Raw genomic sequence first — 19,685 nt, 5'->3', positions numbered from 1 at the left:
AGGCCCAGAGTGTGGCCAGCCAAAGTTTGTGTGCCCTGTCTAAGTGATGCCAACCAGTGGAAATGGCCAAGTGGAAACGCTAGGGCAGTGATGCCAGAACTTTTATGTTTTTCTTTTTCTTTTCTTTTTTGAGAAGAAACCAAACTGCTGTGTTTATGGGAAACCGTTTGATCTTCAAATGTTGACAACCAGTTTAACAGGTATTTAAAGATGGTGTGGGGTCCTTGCAAAATATGTTTGCTGGCCACCAGTTTGGAATTTCCTTTTTTTTTTTTTTGCCTTTTCTAGGGCCACTCCTGCAGCATATGGAGGTTCCCAGGCTAGGGGTCCAATCGGAGCTGTAGCCACTGGCCTACACCAGAGCCACAGCAACGCAGGATCCGAGCCGCGTCTGCAACCTACATCACAGCTCACGGCAACGCCGGATCCTTAACCCACTGAGCAAGGCCAGGGACCGAACCCGAAACCTCATGATTCCTAGTCGGATTCGTTAACCACTGCACCATGATGGGAACTCCAGCACTGGATCCTTAACCTACTGAGCAAGGCCAGGGATTGAACCCATGTCCTCGTGCATACTAGTCAGATTCGTTTCAGTCGTACCACACCAGGAGCTCCCAGAGAACCTTGCCTTCATGCAGCATCCAATGTGGTAGCCAGTAGCCACTTGTACCTAATTTATTAGAATTAAATAAAATGAAAAACTCAGTGGAGTTTCCTGGTGGCCTCGTGGTTAAAGGTTTGGCATTGTCACTGCTGTGGTGCAGGTTTGATCCCTGGCCTGGAACTTCTGCATGCCGTGGGCGCTACAGGAAAAAAACAAACAGGAACTTGGGTTGTCGGTGGCACCAGCTGCATTTCTAGCTGCTCAGCAGCTACGTGTGGCGAGTGCCTGTCGTTGGCCAGTACCTATCATTGGCCAGTGCAGTTTTAGAACATTTTCCCAGCACGGAAAGTTCTCTTGGACTTTCTTCCTCTGTCCAAGAGAACTCTGACAGGTTTTTCAACTTGATAACTAAGTGACAAATACTGAAATTTCCTGCAGGCTCAGTAAGCATCTTTGTAGACAGGTGGATGTTGTTTCCTCCCTTCCCTCCAAACAAGGCCGCAGCAAGTGCTCTTCACCTAATCGTGGACTGTGGCTGTGATCTAGACTCCTGTGGTAGATTCCTTTCCTCAGAGGCTGTAGCATTTCATGGAGAATCCCTTTCTTCTCCTACCTCGGCCAGTTGTGGAATGATGGACCTATTTTATTTTATATTTTATGTTATTTTAGTCTTTTGGGAGCTGCACCCATGGCATATGGAGGTTCCCAGACTAGGGGTCCAATTGGAGCTATAGCTGCCGACCTACACCACAGCCACAGCAACGCAGGATCGGAGCCACATCTGCGACCTACACCACAGCTCACGGCAACACCGGATCCTTAACCCACTGAGCAAGGCCAGGGATCGAACCCTCAACCTCATGGTTCCTAGTCAGATTCGTTTCTGCTGCACCACAATGGGAACTCCACAGTAGTGGTTTTTAATTGAAATATAATATGAGCCAGATACGTAATTTAAAATTCTCTCACAGGAGTTCTCTTGTGGCTCAGGTGTAACAAACCCAGCTAGTATCCATGAGGACACAGGATACTCAGTGGGTTAAGGATCCGGTGTTGCTGTGAGCTGTGGTGTAGGTCTCAGAGGAGGCTTGGATCTGGCGTGGCTGTGGCTGTGGCTCTTGTGTAGCTAAGCAGTTGCAGTTCCAAATCAGCCCCTAGCCTAAGAACTTCCATATGCCGCAGGTGTGACCCTAGGAAGACAAAAGAAAAAAAATTCTCTCATAACCACATTAAAAAATAAAAAGATTTCCCGTTGTGGCACAGCAGAAACGAATCCATCTAGGAACCATGAGGTTGCAGGTTCGATCCCTGGCCTTGCTCGGTGGGTTAAGGATCCGGTGTTGCCGTGAGCTGTGGTGTAGGTCACAGACGCAGCTCTCATCTGTCGTTGCTGTGGCTCTGGCATAGACCTGTGGCTACAACTCCGATTGGACCCCTAGCCTGGGACACTCCACATGCCGCAGGTGTGGACCTCAAAAGACAAAAAAAATAAATCAATAAACAAATATAAAAAAATAAAAAATAAAAAGAGGCGTGGAGTTCCTGGTGATGCAGTGGGTTAAGGAGCTGGTGTTATTACTTCTGTGGTGTGGGTTTGATCCCTGGCCCCAGAACTTCCACATGCCATGGGCATGGCCAAAAATAAATAAATAAAATAATAAAAAAATAAAAAGAGGTAGGTAAGATTAATTTTAGTAACATAGTAAGTCCAAAATATTGTCATTTCAGCATGTACTCAGCATGAAAATACATTACTTTGGCTACTGAGTCCTCCGAATCCAGTGTGTCTTTTACACTCATAGCAGGTGTCAATCTGGGGCCACATTTCAGGTGTGCCGCAAGCACACATCACCAGTGGCTGCCTTATCGGATGACAGCTCCAGGCCCCGTACCCGGATCTGACTTTCCTCTTGGGTCATCTTGTGCCCGCTTTGAGTGTCCTCATTGTGGCTGGCACCTGGGGTCTTACCTGTCTCTTGAGCTTGGCTGTGTATTGAAAATGGTCTTGTCTCATGTGTCTGTATGTTTATGTTGAAGATAGAGGTCAGTTCTGTCCCTCGTCTTAGTGAAATCTTTTCATTTTTTCCTTACTCTTCTGCTCGATCTCCAGATGAGGAAACTGGGGCTTGTGGAGCTTCAGTGACTTCCCTGAGGTCACATGGCTGTAAGTGGCAGAGAACAGACCCAGTACAGGTCTGTTTGAATTCCGGGCCCCGCTCTATCCACCGTGTGTGTTGCTGTCTCATAATTGTGATTCCTCCTTGTTCATTCCCAGGGATTAGACGCTGCCGAGAGCTCTCACCTCCCTGACTCCTCCCACAGCCCTGCTTGTCCGGAGAGCAGCGCTTGGCCAGGACCTGGCAGTGGAGAGCCATGGACCAGTACGGCCTCGGGGGCGAGGGCGCCCTCCCATCAGAGATGCACCTCCCTTCGTTTTCCGAGAGCCCGGGGCTCCACTGCAGCGATAGCCTCAACCGGGATCTGGGTCCCCGCACACGAGACCTGCTCTATGCCGGCCTGGGCAGCCTGGACCTGGACCCCAGCCTGCCGACACCCGACGTGCCCAGCGAGGCACTAGAGGACAACTTGGACACCCTGTCCCTGTACTCAGGGAGGGACAGTGACTCCATGAAGCTGCTGGAGGAGTATGCAGATCCGGAATCTCAGCCTTCCTTACAAGGTGAGGCTGTCTAGCCAGGCCCTGGGCATGGCAGGCTCTTTGAAAGTTCCTGTGGGGAGTTCCCTGGTGGTCTAGTGGATAGGACTTGGCGCTTTCACCACTGGGCCTGGGTTCAGTCCCTGGTCTGGGAACTGGGATTGCATGTCAAGCTGCTGCACACTGTGGCCAAAAAAGGAAAGGTCCTGCAGCCAGGTAGGGGTCGAGTATGCCCGGATTGGGTAAGAACAAGTTTCTTTTCCGCAGGTGACTAGGGAACAGTCGCTTTTTTCCCACCTGGGAATTGTCCCCAACTTCCTAGTTAAGGAAACTGAATGCCGAGCCTGGGGACTGATGTTGAGAGACTTGGGTGTTTGGGGATATCCTGATTTTGTGGGTGGGTGGTGTGGGCAGACCTTCGGTTGCCGGGAGACTTTCCCATCCGTCACCACATCACAGAGGCTCCTTTCACGTGGCCAGGATGACCTGGGCTCCTGTCCACCTGCTTGCTGGCTCTCCATCTATCCCAAGTCCCACTCTCTTCATCTATAAAGTGGGGACCATTAAGACCCACTCTGCTCCCCTAGAGTGACGGCAGTAAGAAGCAAAAGAACTGAATGTGGAAGCACTTCCCCGACTGTAAAGCACCGGTTGGATGATAGTGGTTCTTATCAGTCTTGTTAGAATGAACTTCATCGATCAGGTGCAGGAGCACTGATTCAGTTCTCCGTCTTTTTCTTCCTCATCAGAGGGAGGAGCCAAGGGAGAACGGAGCCAGTAGTTGGGGGCCTTGGTTAAATCTCCCCTGGGTTTGCCGTCAGGCTTCCCCCACAGGATCGATTTGATTTTTGGTTTCAGCCCACGTCATGAGGTCCTGGGTGGGTAACCAAGACGGGTTGACTGAGCCAGAGAGCACTGATGTTTATAATCACAGCAGGCGCGTGGCAGGCCATGCCTGAAACAGAGCAGGTGCGATCAGGATAAGCGGCTCGAGAAATGTCCTGAAGACTTGCGGGCATGAAAACTTCTGAGGCCTCCCCTCTACACAAGATGCAGACCGGCCATTAGCCTAGAAAGCACGTTGGAACAGCAACTGAGTATGAAATCCAGAACCCCAGGACGTCCTCAGAGTTGCGGGCACGGGGCCAGGCCTGGGTGCAGTATTAGGGTTCTCAGCCTTGGCCCCAGAAACTACCTAAAAAAATGCCGGCCACGGGAGCGTGTATGTGTCTTGCTGGGCAGAGAACCTGTAGGTTTCAGCAGATTTTCATATGGGTCTCTGCACCCCCCCACACACACAATTGTTAGAGAATATTGATCTAGTTCCGTTTTTCCTAATTTGTTTTAAACTTGAAGGTTCTTTTTGTTTTGTTTTTGCCACACCCACAGCGTGTGGAAATTCCCAGGCTGGGGATCAAACCCACACATCTTCGGTGCCTCCAGCCAGAACAGTGAACGAACCAAATCCTTAACCCACTGAGGCACCAGGGAACGCCAAAGCTTGAGGTTTTTTTTTTTTTTTTTTTTTTTACCTTATTAAAAAAAAAGCTTCCACTTAATGTTCATTTTAACCCTTTATACTTCTCTGGCTTCGGTTCAGATTCAGACAAATGCATATGCTTATATTAAATTTTTATTGAAAAAGTAATGCATATTTATAAAGAAAACTTAGAACACAAAGAAAAGTAATAACAAGAGAAATCCCCACCCTGCCTTCCACACGTGGATTTTTTAAAAAACATGGGGGAAGCCACTCAGGTAGACATGGTTTTGCAGAGATCTGTTAGGTATCTAATTCTATTTGAAGTTTTTAAAACTTAGTGTGTTTGCTTTCTCATAGGAAGATGGACTCTTCTCTTGTCCTTGTCATGGGTACCCCACTGTGTGGTCAGACCGCCTTCTTGCCTCTTTGGCTGTTAGGGGTGTTTCTGTGATGAACTTTCCAACAAGTTCACTCTTGGACGAGGTCTTGGCACACAGGCCTCCAGGTCGGCCTGCTGCCGTCTGAGGGTGATGAACTTTCCAACAAGTTCACTCTTGGACGAGGTCTTGGCACACAGGCCTCCAGGTCGGCCTGCTGCCGTCTGAGGACACGTGCAATGAGACGGCCTCACACAGACTCTCTGGGGAAACTAGTGGCTTTCCCGGCCAGTGACTCAGGTTGCCCCTTTTTCAGTGTCCTTCCCAGTGTTTTGTGGATTTTTGATTTGTTTTTCATTTCATTTCTTTTCTTTTTTTTTTTTTTTTTTCTTTTTGGCTGTGTCCACGCCAGCCTATGGAAGTTCTGGGGCCAGGGGTCAAACCCGCACCACAGCTATAACCAGAGCCACAATAGCGACCAAGCTGGATCCTTAACCCCCTGTGCCACCAAGAGTACGCCTCCTTGCCACTTTTTAGACATTTTATCTATTTATTTAATTTATTTTGTCTTTTAGGGCCGCACCTGTGGCATATGGAAGTGCCCAGGCTAGGGGTCCCTAGGTGTAGCTGCCAGCCTACACCACAGCCACAGCAATGTGGGATCCTTAACCTCCTGATCGAGGCCAGGGATCAAACTCGCATCCTCGTGGATACTAGTCAGGTTCATTACTGCTGAACCACTACGGGAACTTCTGCCACTTTTTGAAAAAAGGTTTTATTGAGGTGTAGTTGATTTACAAGGTCGTGATAATTTCTGCTGTACAACAAAGTGATTCCGTCATCCACATACACAAATCCATTCTCTTTCAGGTTCTTTCCCCACACAGAGGATCACCTGTGCTATAGAGCAGGTCCCCATTGGCCAGCCATTCCATATGCCTCTGTGTGCGTATGCCAGGCCTAAACCCCCAGTCCATCCCTCCTACCCCGCTCCTTGCCGGTTTTAAAGACCGCATTTCGTGTTCTAGTTGAAGGGTTGTTTTAAGGAGCGTTTTAAAAATAACTTAGCAGGGGCAGAACTGCCCCTGTGAGAGGCCTGTCTTCCCTCACTTAGACTGTTGGAAACATTCAACCACGTATCATGGCAGTTTCTCACACGAAGAAGATGTAGACCAGGCCGATGAAGTGACACGTGACCAGAGGCAGAGTTGGGATGAGAGTCCAGGTTCCTCTCTGCTGTGTCTGTCATGCCGCCTCTCAGCCACGGAGAATTAGGATTGCAGGCCCTTAGGATGCAGTACCCACCCCATCCCCACGGCCTGGCCTGTTGGAGTCTTGGGTCCCGCCTCTGCAGTGTCCTAGATGAATGGCCATTTCTAAACTTGCCATCACATTATGGCACAGCTTAAGCCATATTGCACACCGGTCCAAAGGGTAGAAGAATCTTTCAGGATTCATCCATCCAACGCACCGTTGCTGAGTGCCTACAGGTACCAGCACGGGGATTCCAGGAGCTGGGAACACTGCAGCGAGCCTGAAGACTCCTTGTACCCACGGGCCTTATGTTTTTAGTGGCGTCTGGTTTTTTGTTTGTTTTTTTACCACTGCAACCATGGCATGTGGAAGTTCCCAGGCCAGGGGTCGAAGTGGAGCTGCAGCTGCTGACCTACCCCACAGTCACAACAATGCACGATCCAAGCCATGTCTGAGACCTGCACCACAGCTCAAGGCAAGGCTGGATCCTTAGCCCACTGAGCAAGGCCAGGAATGGAACCTGGTCAGATTCTTAACCTGCTGAGCCACAACGGGAACTCCTACAGCTTTATCTTAAATGCCTGAGTCATAGACCGTTGAGACCGGAACGCAGTCCTCCACAGGCCCTCGTGTCAGATACTAGGTGGTTTCTCACGTTTCACCAGGAAAGACAAGGCTGCAGCTCATTCTTTGTACAAATCTCCATTAATTTCCTGAATTAAAAAGTGGAATTGGTTGTAAGAGTTTGGGTGCACTTCCGGGGGCGCCCGTGTTGGTGCCGTCCTGCAGCCCTGCCCCACCTGGTCACTCTGTCCTGGAGGTGCTCAGACTGCTGCCATCCCAGTCCCCGCCGGGTGTGGCACCAAGACTGGCTGCTGCCCTGTGGGGGTGGCCTTTCCAGAGTCCCTTCTCCCTCTCACCTGGTCCCAAACCTGGCCCTCTGTGCTGGAGTCGGAGTCAGGGTACTCGGCCCACTCCCCGAGTCCAGTGCGGCCTGAGAGTTGCAGGGTGCTGTCGCCTGCCCCTGGGTGTCCCCGGAGGTCTGTAACCTCTGCTTTCTCCCTCCCTCTGTTCAGACCTGGGGCTCGGCGTGCTCAAGGTGCCCAAAGAGGCCGACGAGGGAGGCCGGGCAGCCTCTGGGAGTGCTCGGAAGGGCAGGCGGCAGCACAGCTCCCCTCAGAACCCCCTCCTGGACTGCAGCCTCTGTGGGAAGGTGTTCAGCAGCGCCAGCTCTCTCAGCAAGCACTACCTGACGCACAGCCAGGAGAGGAAGCACGTCTGCAAGATCTGCAGCAAGGCCTTTAAGCGGCAGGACCACCTGTACGTAGCAGTCTGGTCAGGGCACGTGGCCATCCGGGGGCCGGGGGCAGGGGTTTGTTCCTGGGTCCCTTCATCCCCTCCCCCACTCTGTGGGGCCCCTGGACGAGCCGCCAGGTCCCTCCTGGCTAAAGACAGGGACCCGCTGGCTCCAGAGGCAGTTTTGTCCTGGAGGGGATTGGGCTAACTCTAGAGAAATGCGCAGAGTCCCTGGCAGGCCTTGGGAGAATGTCTCTGCTCCTTGGAGAGTAGGTGCGGGGTGACATGGGGGCATGGGGGGTTCTGAAACGCCTCTTTCCAGAACACAGCCCTGGAGTGTTCACTCTTTTTTTTATTTCCTTTTTTTCCCACTTCTCTTTTTTCTAACTTTTGAATTTTTTTTCAACTCTAGATTTTAAAAAGCAAGCCCAATATAAGAGGAACATAATTCCCTTTGTTCTTCCTGTCTTAGCAAACGCTAAGCTTTTCTTGCTAGGGAGGAAGGAAAGACAGACTTTTTTCAAACCACGGGACTTGCAAGTGGGAGGAGACAAGTCCCTTGTGCTTGGAGCACTCCCAGTCTCTGCAGAGCGCTCCCCTCCGTTCAAGGAATGGTCATCCCCGAGTTGCCACTTCCTCAAGGGTGTTCACGGAACTGGGGTTCTCAGGGATGCTAAGCAGGCCTGTTTGAAAAAAAAAAACGGTACTGGGGGCACATACACTTGAGAGACGTTGGAAGTTAGACAGGTGTCTGTTTCTCTGCTGTGTGGCTTTTCAGTTTGTTACTGCGAACCTCCAAGAAGCAAAGAGAGTTTTTTCAAAACTCATTTGCCAGCTGAGCCCACATCCTCAGGGAGCACCTCTGGAGACCAGTGTTCCTTGGGAACCCACTTCAGGGAACTCTGACTTGGCTCCCATTGATTTTTGTTTTCTCAGATGAGGGGTTTGCTTAACAGTGAGGGAAAGAGACCCCCCCGTCCAAATGGCTTTGACCATCGTGGGGTCTTTGCCCATGGGGGCCAAGTGCAGCTTGTGAATCGTAGTGCAGCTGCACCGTGGCCCTGTGGGGGCACATTGGGGGTCCTGCAGTGGGACCCACCCACTGACCGCCTCCTCGTGCGATTCCAGGACAGGGCACATGCTCACCCACCAGAAGACCAAGCCCTTCGTGTGCATCGAGCAGGGCTGCAGCAAGAGCTACTGCGACTACCGCTCCCTGCGCCGGCACTACGAGGTCCAGCACGGGCTCTGCATCCTCAAGGAGGCGCCCCCGGAAGAGGAAGCCTGCGGGGACTCGCCCCACGCGCACGAGGTGGCCGGCCAGCCGGCACCTGGGGGCCTGCGGTCCCTGGTGCCCCCAGAAGCCAGGTCCCCGGGCTCCCTCTTGCCCAACCGAGACCTCCTGCGCTGCATCGTGAGCAGCATCGTCCACCAGAAGCTCCCTTCCCCGGGGCCAGCCCCAGCAGGGCCTCCGGACAGCGGCGAAGGGAGGAACACCCCCTGCTCCTGCCCGCCCCTGTCAGGGTCCTCCTCCTGCGCCCCGGGCACCCTGGGCCCTGAGGTGCCCGAGGAGCCTCGTCCCCTGCGGAAGGAGCCCGCTGCTGACCTGTTCACAGCGGTCCACGCCCGGGCGGCAGAGAACAACGGCCCCAACCCAGCCGAGTCGGAGCCACCGCTGCTCCAGCTCCCGTCCTCCCTGGAGGGCTGGCCTGAGGGCAGCCCCCTGCCCTCCTGCCTGCCTCTGTTCCGAGGCCAGACGGTCCCTGCCGGTGCCCAGCCATCAGGCCACAGTTTCCAGTGGCTCCGGAACCTGCCAGGCTGCCCCCAAAGCAAAGGGAACAACATGTTTGTCGTCCACAAGCCCCCCTCAGTGCCATCGTCGTCTCGCGAGGGCTCCGAGCCTGGCCCCGGGCTCAGCAGCGCTTCCCCCTCGGGGGAGCCCTCGCCCAGCCTGGGCGCCGGTCTGGAGGACGCGCTGCCCTTCCCTCCTTCGCTCCTCAAGGCGCCGGGAGAGGCCTCCGGTGACCCCAGATACGCCAGCGCGGAGGACGACTCCTGGGCTTCCAAGAAGAGCAAGTTTGACTGCAACTCGTTCTCATGGCAGAACCCCGGGGAGCCAGGCCCCCAGGACGTCCAGAAGCCCGGCAGCCTTTCCTCGGAGGCCACGCCGCTCTTCCGGCAGCTGTTCCTGAAGTCGCAGGAGCCCCTGGTGGGCCACGAGCAGATGCAGGTGTTCCAGATGATTACCAAGTCCCAGCGGCTCTTCTCCCACACCCAGGTCCCTGGGCCCGAGGGCAAGCAGGGCGCCCTGAAGGCCCTGCAGGGCCCGTGGCCTCTCGCGCCCACCGTTGACTCTCTGCACGCTGGCCCTGTGAACCCAGAGCCAGAGGGATCCCCAGCCCACAGGAGAAAGTCCAGCCCGGCTTTCCCCAGGGAGGCCTCCCCTGGCAGCGCGAGCCGGGACGCCAAGGGAGGACCAAGAGCGGCTGCCGCTCCACCGGCCCTTGCGGCTTCAGCCTCGGACCCTCCTGGGAATCCAGACTTCTCCTCTCTGGCCAAGCAGCTGAGAGCTGCGAAAGGGACCATGGACCTGGGGAACGTCTTTGCCCCCGGGAGCCAGCGGCAGACCCCGTCGGGAGGGGACGAGCTGCCCGGAGCCCAGCTCCCAGGGAAGCAGGCCCAGGCCGAGGATGGCACAGCTTCCGGGGCCACGCAGGGTGAAAAGGGCCCGACCTGCTCCCGGGCTGGGGGCTACAGGCTCTTATCCAGCAACTCCAGGGCCCAGCGCCTCCCGGGCTTCCGGAAGGAGAAGGCGAGGATGGACGTGTGCTGCGCGGCGTCTCCCAGCCAGGTCGCCATGGCCTCCTTCTCGGCCGGGCCTCCGGTGGACGCCCCCCGGGACGCCACGTCCAAGCTGACGATATTCAACAGGATCCAGGTATCCAGCCCTGCCCCGCGGGCGGCGGGGTCCTGGTTTGTGGGTTCCCTTCTTGTCCAGGCTCCTCTCACTGGCAGCCAGTCCTCAGATGCAGCTTCCAGGGCGGGGGTGAGGAGGGGAACGAGGGTCCAGGGAAGGGATGGCTCTTCCTCGCCTCCCCGCCTCCCCCACAAAAGGCCAGAAGCAAGGCTTTCGAGTGTCCTAGATGCCTCGGTCAGGTTTCCCGCGGGTGGGCGGGCTCTCTGCCCTGCGCTCCCTTTGGAGGCCGGGAGGGTGGGCTGCTGCTCCCCTCACATCCCTGCCTGGGAATCAGCGTCCCCACGGCAGACTTGGCCCCCTCCGCATGCCCGTCGCTGTGGGGCTGTGGTTGTTTCCCCTGGCATCGTGCCCACGAAGTCCCGGGCACCAAGCTTTCGGCCACTTCCTCCGTGCTGTGCTGAGGCCCAGGGTCCTTTCTGTCACACCACAGCCACCCGCCCCCCCAGCTGTAATTTTCCCATCCCATCTAGTTCACCGTTTCAGGGTGTAGCATCTGGTGGGTTTTTGGATCTTTACAAGGTTGTACACGCATCAGCACTCTTTGCCGGAACATTTTCATCGGCTCCGAAAGCACACGCGGCCCCGTTAGTCGTCCCGCCCAGTCTGCGGCGCTCCCTCCCGGCTCCTGCTACCGGGACCCTTCTTTCTCTCCCCAGACAGTCGCCTGTTCTGGGTACTTCACAGGATGGCAGTCTCCTGCAGCGTGGCTTTCCCGTCTGGCCTCTTACTTGGCACGATGTTCCCGGCACTCATGGTGCTGCGGCGGCTTCAGGACCTCATTGCTTTTGTGCTGAGCCGGATTCACCATGTTTGGTTGATCCACTTCACAGCTGATGGACACGTGGGTTGGCTCCACTTCTTGGCCACTGTGTTAATGCTGCTCCGAGCATTGGTGGACAAGTTTTGTTCACATATGTATTTTCATTTCTCTTGGAAAATACCTAGGAGTGGAATTGCTGGACTGTTGGGTATCTTTCTTTTCAACACGTGTCTGCAGAGTCTTTGCTCTTTTTTTTTTTTTTTTTTTGGTCACATCAGTATGTGGAACTTTCTGGGCCTGGGGTGGAGCCCGTGACACCTCAGTGACCCAGGCCGCTGCAGAGACAACACTGGATCTTTAATGTGGTGTGCCACCAGGGAACTCCTGTGCATTTTTAAATTTTTTTTTTTTTTTTTTTTTGTCTTTTTGCCTTTTCTAGGGCCGCTTCCCGTGGCATATGGAGGTTCCCAGGCTAGGGGTATAATCGGAGCTGTAGCCGCCGGCCTACACCAGAGCCACAGCAACAAAGGATCCGAGCCGCGTCTGGGATCTACACCACAGCTCACGGCAACGCCGGATCCTTAACCCACTGAGCAAGGCCAGGGATCAAACCTGCGTCCTCATGGATGCTATTCGGGTTTGCTGACTGCTGAGCCACAACGGGAACTCCCACAGAAGCTTTACATTTTGATGAAGTCCAATTTGTTCTGTCTTTTGTTTGGTTCTGGAGTCATCCAAAACACTGCCTACTCCAGGATTACCTGGTTATTTACACCTGTGTTTTCTTCGAAGTGTCTTAGAGTTTTCATGTTTGTACCTTATTTCTGACCCGTTGGCTCAGATGTTTTTTTCATCTTCAGGGTGGAAATATCTATCGGCTCCCCCAGCCGATGAAGGAGGAGAACATGGCAGGTGGATGGTAAGCTCCGAAGCCCCTCCCTGCCCTGCCCGGGGGGCCCAGCCCTCGGCAGCCGTCTGGTGGCTTTGCCGTGCTGGCCCGGGCTGGGCGAGCTCTGGCTGCTGCCCTCGGAAGCTGTGAGCGCCAGGCCCTGGGGATCGGCCATCGCCTCTGTGTCTGAGGGTTCGCGCGGAGCTGTCCGCGGGGCAGACTCCCATCCACTCCTCCCCCTGCCGTTTCTCCCTGCAGTAACCAGCACAGCGGGGGCCCCACAGACTGGGCAGAGCCGATGAGCACTTACATCTGCAAGAATTGCAGCCAGATGTTTTATACAGAGAAAGGGCTCAGCAGTCACATGTGTTTTCACAGCAACCAGTGGCCGTCACCTCGAGGGAAGCAGGAGCAGCAGGTGAAGGGGCAGTTCTCTGCTTACGGGGGTTCCTCACAGGCTTGGGGGCAAGGACTGGCTGGAGACGTCCTGCGGGAGGCCTGGCTGGGGCAGGGATCAGGGCCGCGCTGCTCCAGAGGGGCTCCTTCCTCCCCACCTACTGTTCCTGCTCTCTGTGTGCAGGTGTGTGGCACGGAGTTGTGCAGGCCACCGAGACAGGTGCAGAGGCCAGAGGGGGATGGGCAGAGTCCTCCAGGAGCCAGGAAGCCCTTGGACAGCATGACCGTGGCCCCTCTGGTGGGCCCCGTGCCGGGGCCTGTGGCGGCAGCGAACCGCCCCCCGGGGAGCAAGGTGGGTGCTGGCCAGCCCTCATCCTCGCCCTGCTTTCCTCACCTGCCAGCCGAGCTGTGGGAACAGCCCAGCCGAATGGCACAGAAAGGCTGACTCAGAGGAGCTTGGTTTGCATGTTCTGTCAGTCAGTCAATCTCCACTGAACTGCCCGTGTCTGGTTCTGGGCTGGGCAGTGCTGGCGACACTGCTGTGACCACAACATCCTCACCCCGTCTCCCGGGGCTCCCAGTTCAACGGAGTAGATAGACTTGTCCCCACACAGGAAGTGGGCTGGGCTGGGAGGGGGAACAGAGGGAGCTGTGGGAGCCCCAAGGGGGCGCCAGAGACCCGGCCTGAGGAGGTCGGGGTGAACTTCCTGGAGGAGGGGGTATCGGAGCTGAGACCTGGAGGATGAGGAGTAAGACGGCCCTGGAGGAGGGAGATTTCCTGGAGGTGAGGGAGAGAGGGAGAGCGTGGCGAGTGAGTTCAAGTGCTCAGTCTGTCCGGCCTGCTCTGGAAGAGCTCACTGGAGAGACGGTGCTAGACTCGGGGACAGGAAGCATGAGTCCCATTGTCCGTCTCCCAGGGGCTGCTGTTCCTTGAAGGGAACAGTTTTCCTTTTGTCACATGGTTGCACTGCATCTCTGGCCCCAGTTTTTTTTGTTTTTGTTTTTTGTCTTTTTGCCATTTTTCTTGGGCCGCTCCTGCGGCATGTGGAGGTTCCCAGGCTAGGGGCCAAATCAGAGCTGTAGCCACCAGCCTATGCTAGAGCCACAGCAACGTGGGATCCGAGCCGCGTCTGCGACCTACACCACAGCTCATGGCAACGCCGGATTCCTAACCCACTGAGCAAGGCCAGGGATCGAACCCGCAACTTCATGGTTCCTAGTCGGATTTGTTAACCACTGAGCCACGACGGGAACTCCTCTGGCCCCAGTTTTTAAGTGCCAGTCATTTAAACAACTGACACGAGTTCCCAAAATGCTCTGGGCGAGGGCCACTCCTTGGGGGTAACTGAGAAGGCTCCAGCCTCGACCATCGCCCTCCCTGGGGTCTGGGGTCTGGCTCAGGCCTGGGGGCTTCCACTGCTCAGGGCTCTCGGCACAACATGCAGGGCAGGCAACTCAGTGGTTCTGTGCCCCTTCCCACTTTCTGCTCTCTTGAGGACTAAGCTGTGGGGCAGGTGGCCTCAGGTGACCCTTGGTGGTTCTAAAGTCTCATCTTCTCCAGGGACAGGAGAAGGATGGGGAAGAGAGAGACAGCAAGGAGACCAGCCAACCCAGGAAGCGGAAGAAGCGCCCCCAGCCCAAGGCACCATTCATCCCTCCTCCTCCTTCGGCAGCGTCGACATTCGGGGAGCCGGGCCCCGGTGGGGGCCACCAGAGCTGCCTGCGATCCCCCGTCTTCCTGGTGGACCGCCTCCTGAAGGGGCTGTTCCAGTGCTCTCCCTACACGCCGCCCCCAATGCTCAGCCCCATCCGGGAGGGGTCGGGGCTGTATTTCAGCACCCTCTGTTCCACGTCGGCCCAGGCCGGACCTGACAGGCTCATCAGCACCGTGCTCGGTGAGTGAGGCTGGGGCTGCGGGGGCCGGACCCCCTCCTTCCTGCAGCCTGTGGGCCAGCCCTTGTCTCTGGCCTGTGGCTGGCTCTGGTGTGTGTGTCCCCTCACTGTTCAGAACTCTCCCGGACCACCTGGGACCAACAGCCTTCTAGCTGCTTGCAATTTTACAGCCAGAAAGAAGATAGAGGCCATTTAGCCTGACCAAACTTCTGCCTGCCCCTTTGCGTGATTTTTAAAACAGCTTTATTGAGATGCAATTCATATACTATATGGATCAATCATTTATTTTTATTTATTTATTTACTTTTGTGTTTTAGGGCCGCACCCACGGCATATGGAGGTTCCCAGGCTACAGGTCTAATCGGAGCTGCAGTTGCCGGATCCGAGCTGTGTCTGCAACTTACACCACAGCTCACAGCAATGCCAGATCCTTAACTCACTGAGCAAGGCTGGGGAGCAAACCTGCAACCTCATGGTTACTAGTTGGATTTGTTTCTGCTGCACCATGACAGGAAGTCCTGAATCAATCATTTAAAGTGCACTGTGTTTTTTAGTATATTCACAGGGTTGTACACCCATCACACAACCTAATTTTAAAGCATTTTCATCACCACCAGAAGATGCGCTGTATCCATGAACAGTCACACACATGCCCTGTAGCCCCCAACTCCTTAGCCCTGGGCAACTGCCAGTCTGCCAGTGCACTTTTTCTCTCTAGGGTCTGCCTATGCTGGACATTTCGTATGATTGGAATCACGATATGTGACATTTTCTGTCTAGTTCATCCACTTGGAATAAGGTTTTCAAGGTTCATCCGTGTCATAGCATGCATCAGTGCTTCATCCCTTTTTATGGCTGAATAATATTCCATTGTCACGAGAGACCAAATTTTACTTGACCATTCATCAGTCGGTTAGCATTTGGCCTGTTTCTTTCCTTTGGCCATTGCACACAGTGCTGTTAGGAACATTCACGTGCATGTTTTTTTAGACGTGTATTTTCATTTCTCTTGGGTGTATGCCTAGCGGTGGAGTCGCCAGGTCATAGGGTAACTGTGTTTAACCATTCAAGGAACTGCCACACTGTTCTCCAGAATGGCTGAGCCCTTTTAAGTTTCCATCAGCGTTGTATGAAAGTTCCAGTTTCTCCACATCCTTACCAACCCTTCTTATCTGTGCTTTTTGTTATAACCATCCAAGTGGGTATAAAGTGGTAGCTCATTGTGGTTTTGATTTGCATTTCCCTGAGAGCTAATGGTGCCGAGTATCTTTTCATGAGCTTATTATCCATTTGTATATCTGCTCAGGAGAACTGTCTATTCAGATCCTTTGCCCATTTAAAAAATTGAATCCTCATCTTTTTATTATTGAGTTGTAATAGTTCCTTGTGTATTCTGGATGCAAGCCCCTTAATCAGATAAATGATTTGCAGAGTCTCTCCCATTTTATGGGTTGTCTTTTTTTATGGTATGGCTTGCAATGCAAAAGTTTTTAACTTTGATGAAGTCCAACTTAGTATTGTCACTTGTGTTTTAGTGTTATATCCAAGGTTTTGCCTAACCAAAGTTCATGAAGATTTACTTCTCTTTTTTTTTCTAAGAGTTTTTAGAGTAATAATTCTTACATTTAGGTCATTGATCTATTTAAAGATCTATTTAATAATTTTTATCTATTGTGTGAGGTAGGAGTCCATATTCATTCTTCTGCATGTGTATATCAGTTCTTCTAGCACCATTTCTTGAAAAGACTACTCTTTTCTGATTGAATTGTCTTGGCATCCTCTTGAAAAATCAATGGACCATGAATGATTTGAGACTTTTCTTCTTTTATGATGCAGTTATTTTACAACTACACATTTCCTTCTGAGCATTGCCTTAGCGACATTTCGTAAGTTTTAGTGTCATTCATCTCAACGAATTTTCTAATTTCTCTTTTCATTTCTTCTTTAATACACTGATTATTAAGGAGTATGTTGCTTAATTTTTACATACTTGTGAATTTTCCAAATTACAAATAATTAGATTATTGACTTATAAGCCAAATATATATTGTGGTCAGAGAATATACTTTGTATTAGTTCAGATTTATTTTAAAACCTAAGATTTATGTATTTATTTATTTATTTTTTTGTCTTTTGTCTTTATAGGGCTGCACCCGCAGCATATGTAGGTTCCCAGGCTAGGGGTCGAATCAGAGCTGTAGCTGCTGGCCCACGCCACAGCTCACAGCAACGCTGGATCCTTAACCCACTGAGCGAGGCCAGGGATCGAGCCCTCGTCTTCATGCATCCTAGTCAGATTCCTTTCCACTGAGCCACAGTGGGAACTCCAGTCTTTTTCTTCTTCTTTGTATTAAATGCTTTTTACACTGACTTTTTTCTTAAATGAGTACTTTCTAGTTTAATACTTTAATTCCTCAAATTTTTCACTTTTTCTTAGTCATTTCTTAGCGGTTGCTCTGGGACTTACTAGATCCATCTTAATCAGAATCTGTTAGCCGTGTAATAACTTATTAACAATGAACTATGGAAACACTGCTCCTGTCCGGCTCTAGGCCTTCTCGCGCTGCTGCTGTCCTTGTGAGTGTGTGTGTGTGTGTGTGACACCCGTGTGTGGTGGAGAGCAAGGAAGACGTTGGCATGTTCATTACTTTGCATACTTTGATTTCATATAAAGCAGCCTGAGAGGATAAAGGCAAGCAAGCCGAATTTATAGGCTGTTATATTAACCTTCTTGTGTACCATTTCTTTTTCTTTTTTTCTTTTTTCTTTTTTGCCAAGCCCAGGGCATGCGGAAGTTCCTGGGCCGGGGATTGAACCTGCACCACAGCAGCGACCAGAGCTGCTGCACTGACAGTACTGGACCCTTAACCCACTGTGCTACAGGGAGCTCCGGGGATGATATTTCTTTACTCCAGTGCAGCCCTGCTCCTTTTGCGGTTGCTGTCACATGTGGTATATTTCTGGATGTTATAGGCCCACAGCACATACTGTTTTATGCAATTGCCTTTTAAGGCAATTAAGAAAAATATGCAGTCAGACTGATATTTATAGTTACCCAGAGAATTATATTTACCCACGCTTTGCTTTTTTTGGGGGGTTGGATTCACATTGCTGTCTGATGTCCTTTGCTTTTAATCCGAAGAACTTTCTTTAGTAATTTTTATTAGAGGGATATAATTCACATACCATTCAGTTCATCCCTTCAAAGCATGTAACGCCTGGCTTTTCATATGTCACGGAGCTGTGCGGCCATCACTGTCATCGGTGTTCAGACATGTTCCCGTCCCCAGACGGAGCCCTGTGTGCATTGGCAAGCCCTCCTTTCCGTCCTCCCCACCCCAGCACTAGGGAACCACCAATCTGCTTTCTGTCTCTGCACAGAGTCCGCTCTCCTGCGTGTTTCCTGTAAGCGGAATCACAGTTGTGTGTTTTGCTAGTGCCTTCATGGACTTTCCATGATGTTTTTAGGTTTTGTCCATGTTGCAGTGTGTATGGCACTTCATTCCTTTTTGTGGCTGAATAATATTTCACCTTTAATATTTCTTGTAAACAGGTCTGCTAGTAACAGATCTTCTCAACTTTTGTTTATCTGGGAATATCTGTATTTTACCTTCATTTTTGACAGATAATGTGCTGAATATGATACTTGGTTGACAGTTTTTTACTTTCAGCACTTTGAATATGTTACCCCATTGTCTTCTGACCTCCATCGTTTTTTGATGAGAAATCAAGCTGTTATTTTTACTGGGGTGCCCTCGTATGTAACAAATTGTCTTTCTCTTTTTGCTTTCAAGATTTTATTTTTGGAGTTCCTGTCGTGGCGCAGTGGTTAACGAATCCGACTGGGAACCATGAGGTTGTGGGTTCGGTCCCTGCCCTTGCTCAGTGGGTTAAGAATCTGGCGTTGCCGTGAGCTGTGGTGTAGGTTGCAGACACGGCTTGGATCCCACGTTGATGTGGCTGCAGTGTAGGCTGGTGGCTACAGCTCTGAATCGACCCCTAGCCTGGGAACCTCCATATGCCGTGGGAGCGGCCCAAGAAATAGCAAAAAGACAAAAAAAAATTTTATTTTTATCTTTGGCTTTCAACATTGTGCCTATGATATGTCCAGATGTAGAGCTCCTTGTGTTTATCCTTCTTGGAGTAATAGTTTCTTGGATATATAGTTTTTCATCAGATTAGGGACATTTTCAGCCATTAAGACTTTAAATATTTTTCTGTCCCTTTCTCCTTTCTTTCCGGTGCTCCCACTGCACAAATGTTGCTGCATTTAATGCTGTCCCACGTTTCTCTGAGGTGCTCTTCGTTTCTCTTTGCTCTTTGTCTCTCTGTTCTTTAGATTCCATAGACTCCATTAGTCTGTCTTCAGGTTTGTTGATCATTTCTTCTGCCAGCTCAAATCTACTGTTGAGTCTCACTTTGGTTATCATACTTCTAAAAAATGTATTACAGTTGATTTACAATATTTTGTCAATTTCTGCCATACAGCAAAGGACCTCATTGCTTATCCATTTAAAATGTAATAGTTTGCACCTACTAACCCCAAATTCCAAGTCCATCTATTGTAGTGTACTTTTTTAATCCCAGAATTCCTTTTTTTTTTTGGTCTTTTTGTCTTTTTAGGGCCGCACCCACGGTATATGAAGGTTCCCAGGCTAGGGGTTGAATTGGAGCTGTAGCTGCTGGCCTACACCACAGCCACAGCAGCACAGGATCTGAGCTGTGCCTGCGACCTACACCACAGCTCACACCGGATGCTTAACCCACTGAGTGAAGCCAGGGATTGAACCCGCATCCTCATGGATGCTAGTCAGGTTCACTAACCACTGAGCCATGACAGGAACTCCCCAGAATTTCCATTAAAAAAAAACTTTCTGTATCTTTATAGTATTCTTGGTGAGAAATTTTTATTTTTCCTTCCTTTAATTCTTCAAGCAAAGGAGCTGGGCGTGGGGAGAAGGAGCCCCTGTCTCCTTGGCTGCACCTGCCTGGCTGGAACTTCTGTTACACGGAGCTGGGGCTGGGTGCCTGTAAGACAGTGGGCCGGGGCCCTAGTGCCACAGGCTCTCACTGTTTGTACCAAGATTTAGTAGATTT

General features: G+C 52.0%; 1 protein-coding gene across 3 annotated transcripts in view; it reads left to right on the top strand.

Moving 5' to 3' along the window:
• Positions 1 to 19,685, top strand: part of ZNF541 (zinc finger protein 541) — a 31,393-nt gene that overhangs the window by 1,718 nt on the left and 9,990 nt on the right. For 2 of the 3 annotated variants that reach the window (XM_021094643.1, XM_021094642.1), the window contains exons 3-9: positions 2,883 to 3,287; positions 7,454 to 7,697; positions 8,802 to 10,611; positions 12,271 to 12,329; positions 12,558 to 12,717; positions 12,880 to 13,047; positions 14,257 to 14,590. In XM_021094643.1, coding sequence (XP_020950302.1) covers positions 2,981 to 3,287; positions 7,454 to 7,697; positions 8,802 to 10,611; positions 12,271 to 12,329; positions 12,558 to 12,717; positions 12,880 to 13,047; positions 14,257 to 14,590 — 3,082 coding nt within the window. In that variant the 5' untranslated portion in view covers positions 2,883 to 2,980. The remainder of the gene's footprint in view (positions 1 to 2,882; positions 3,288 to 7,453; positions 7,698 to 8,801; positions 10,612 to 12,270; positions 12,330 to 12,557; positions 12,718 to 12,879; positions 13,048 to 14,256; positions 14,591 to 19,685) is intronic. The other variant, XM_021094644.1, reaches the window with a different exon arrangement.

The sequence above is a fragment of the Sus scrofa genome, chromosome 6 (assembly GCF_000003025.6).
Source record: "Sus scrofa isolate TJ Tabasco breed Duroc chromosome 6, Sscrofa11.1, whole genome shotgun sequence".
Taxonomy (NCBI): Eukaryota; Metazoa; Chordata; class Mammalia; order Artiodactyla; family Suidae; genus Sus; species Sus scrofa.
This window is presented reverse-complemented; position numbering and strand designations above follow the sequence as displayed.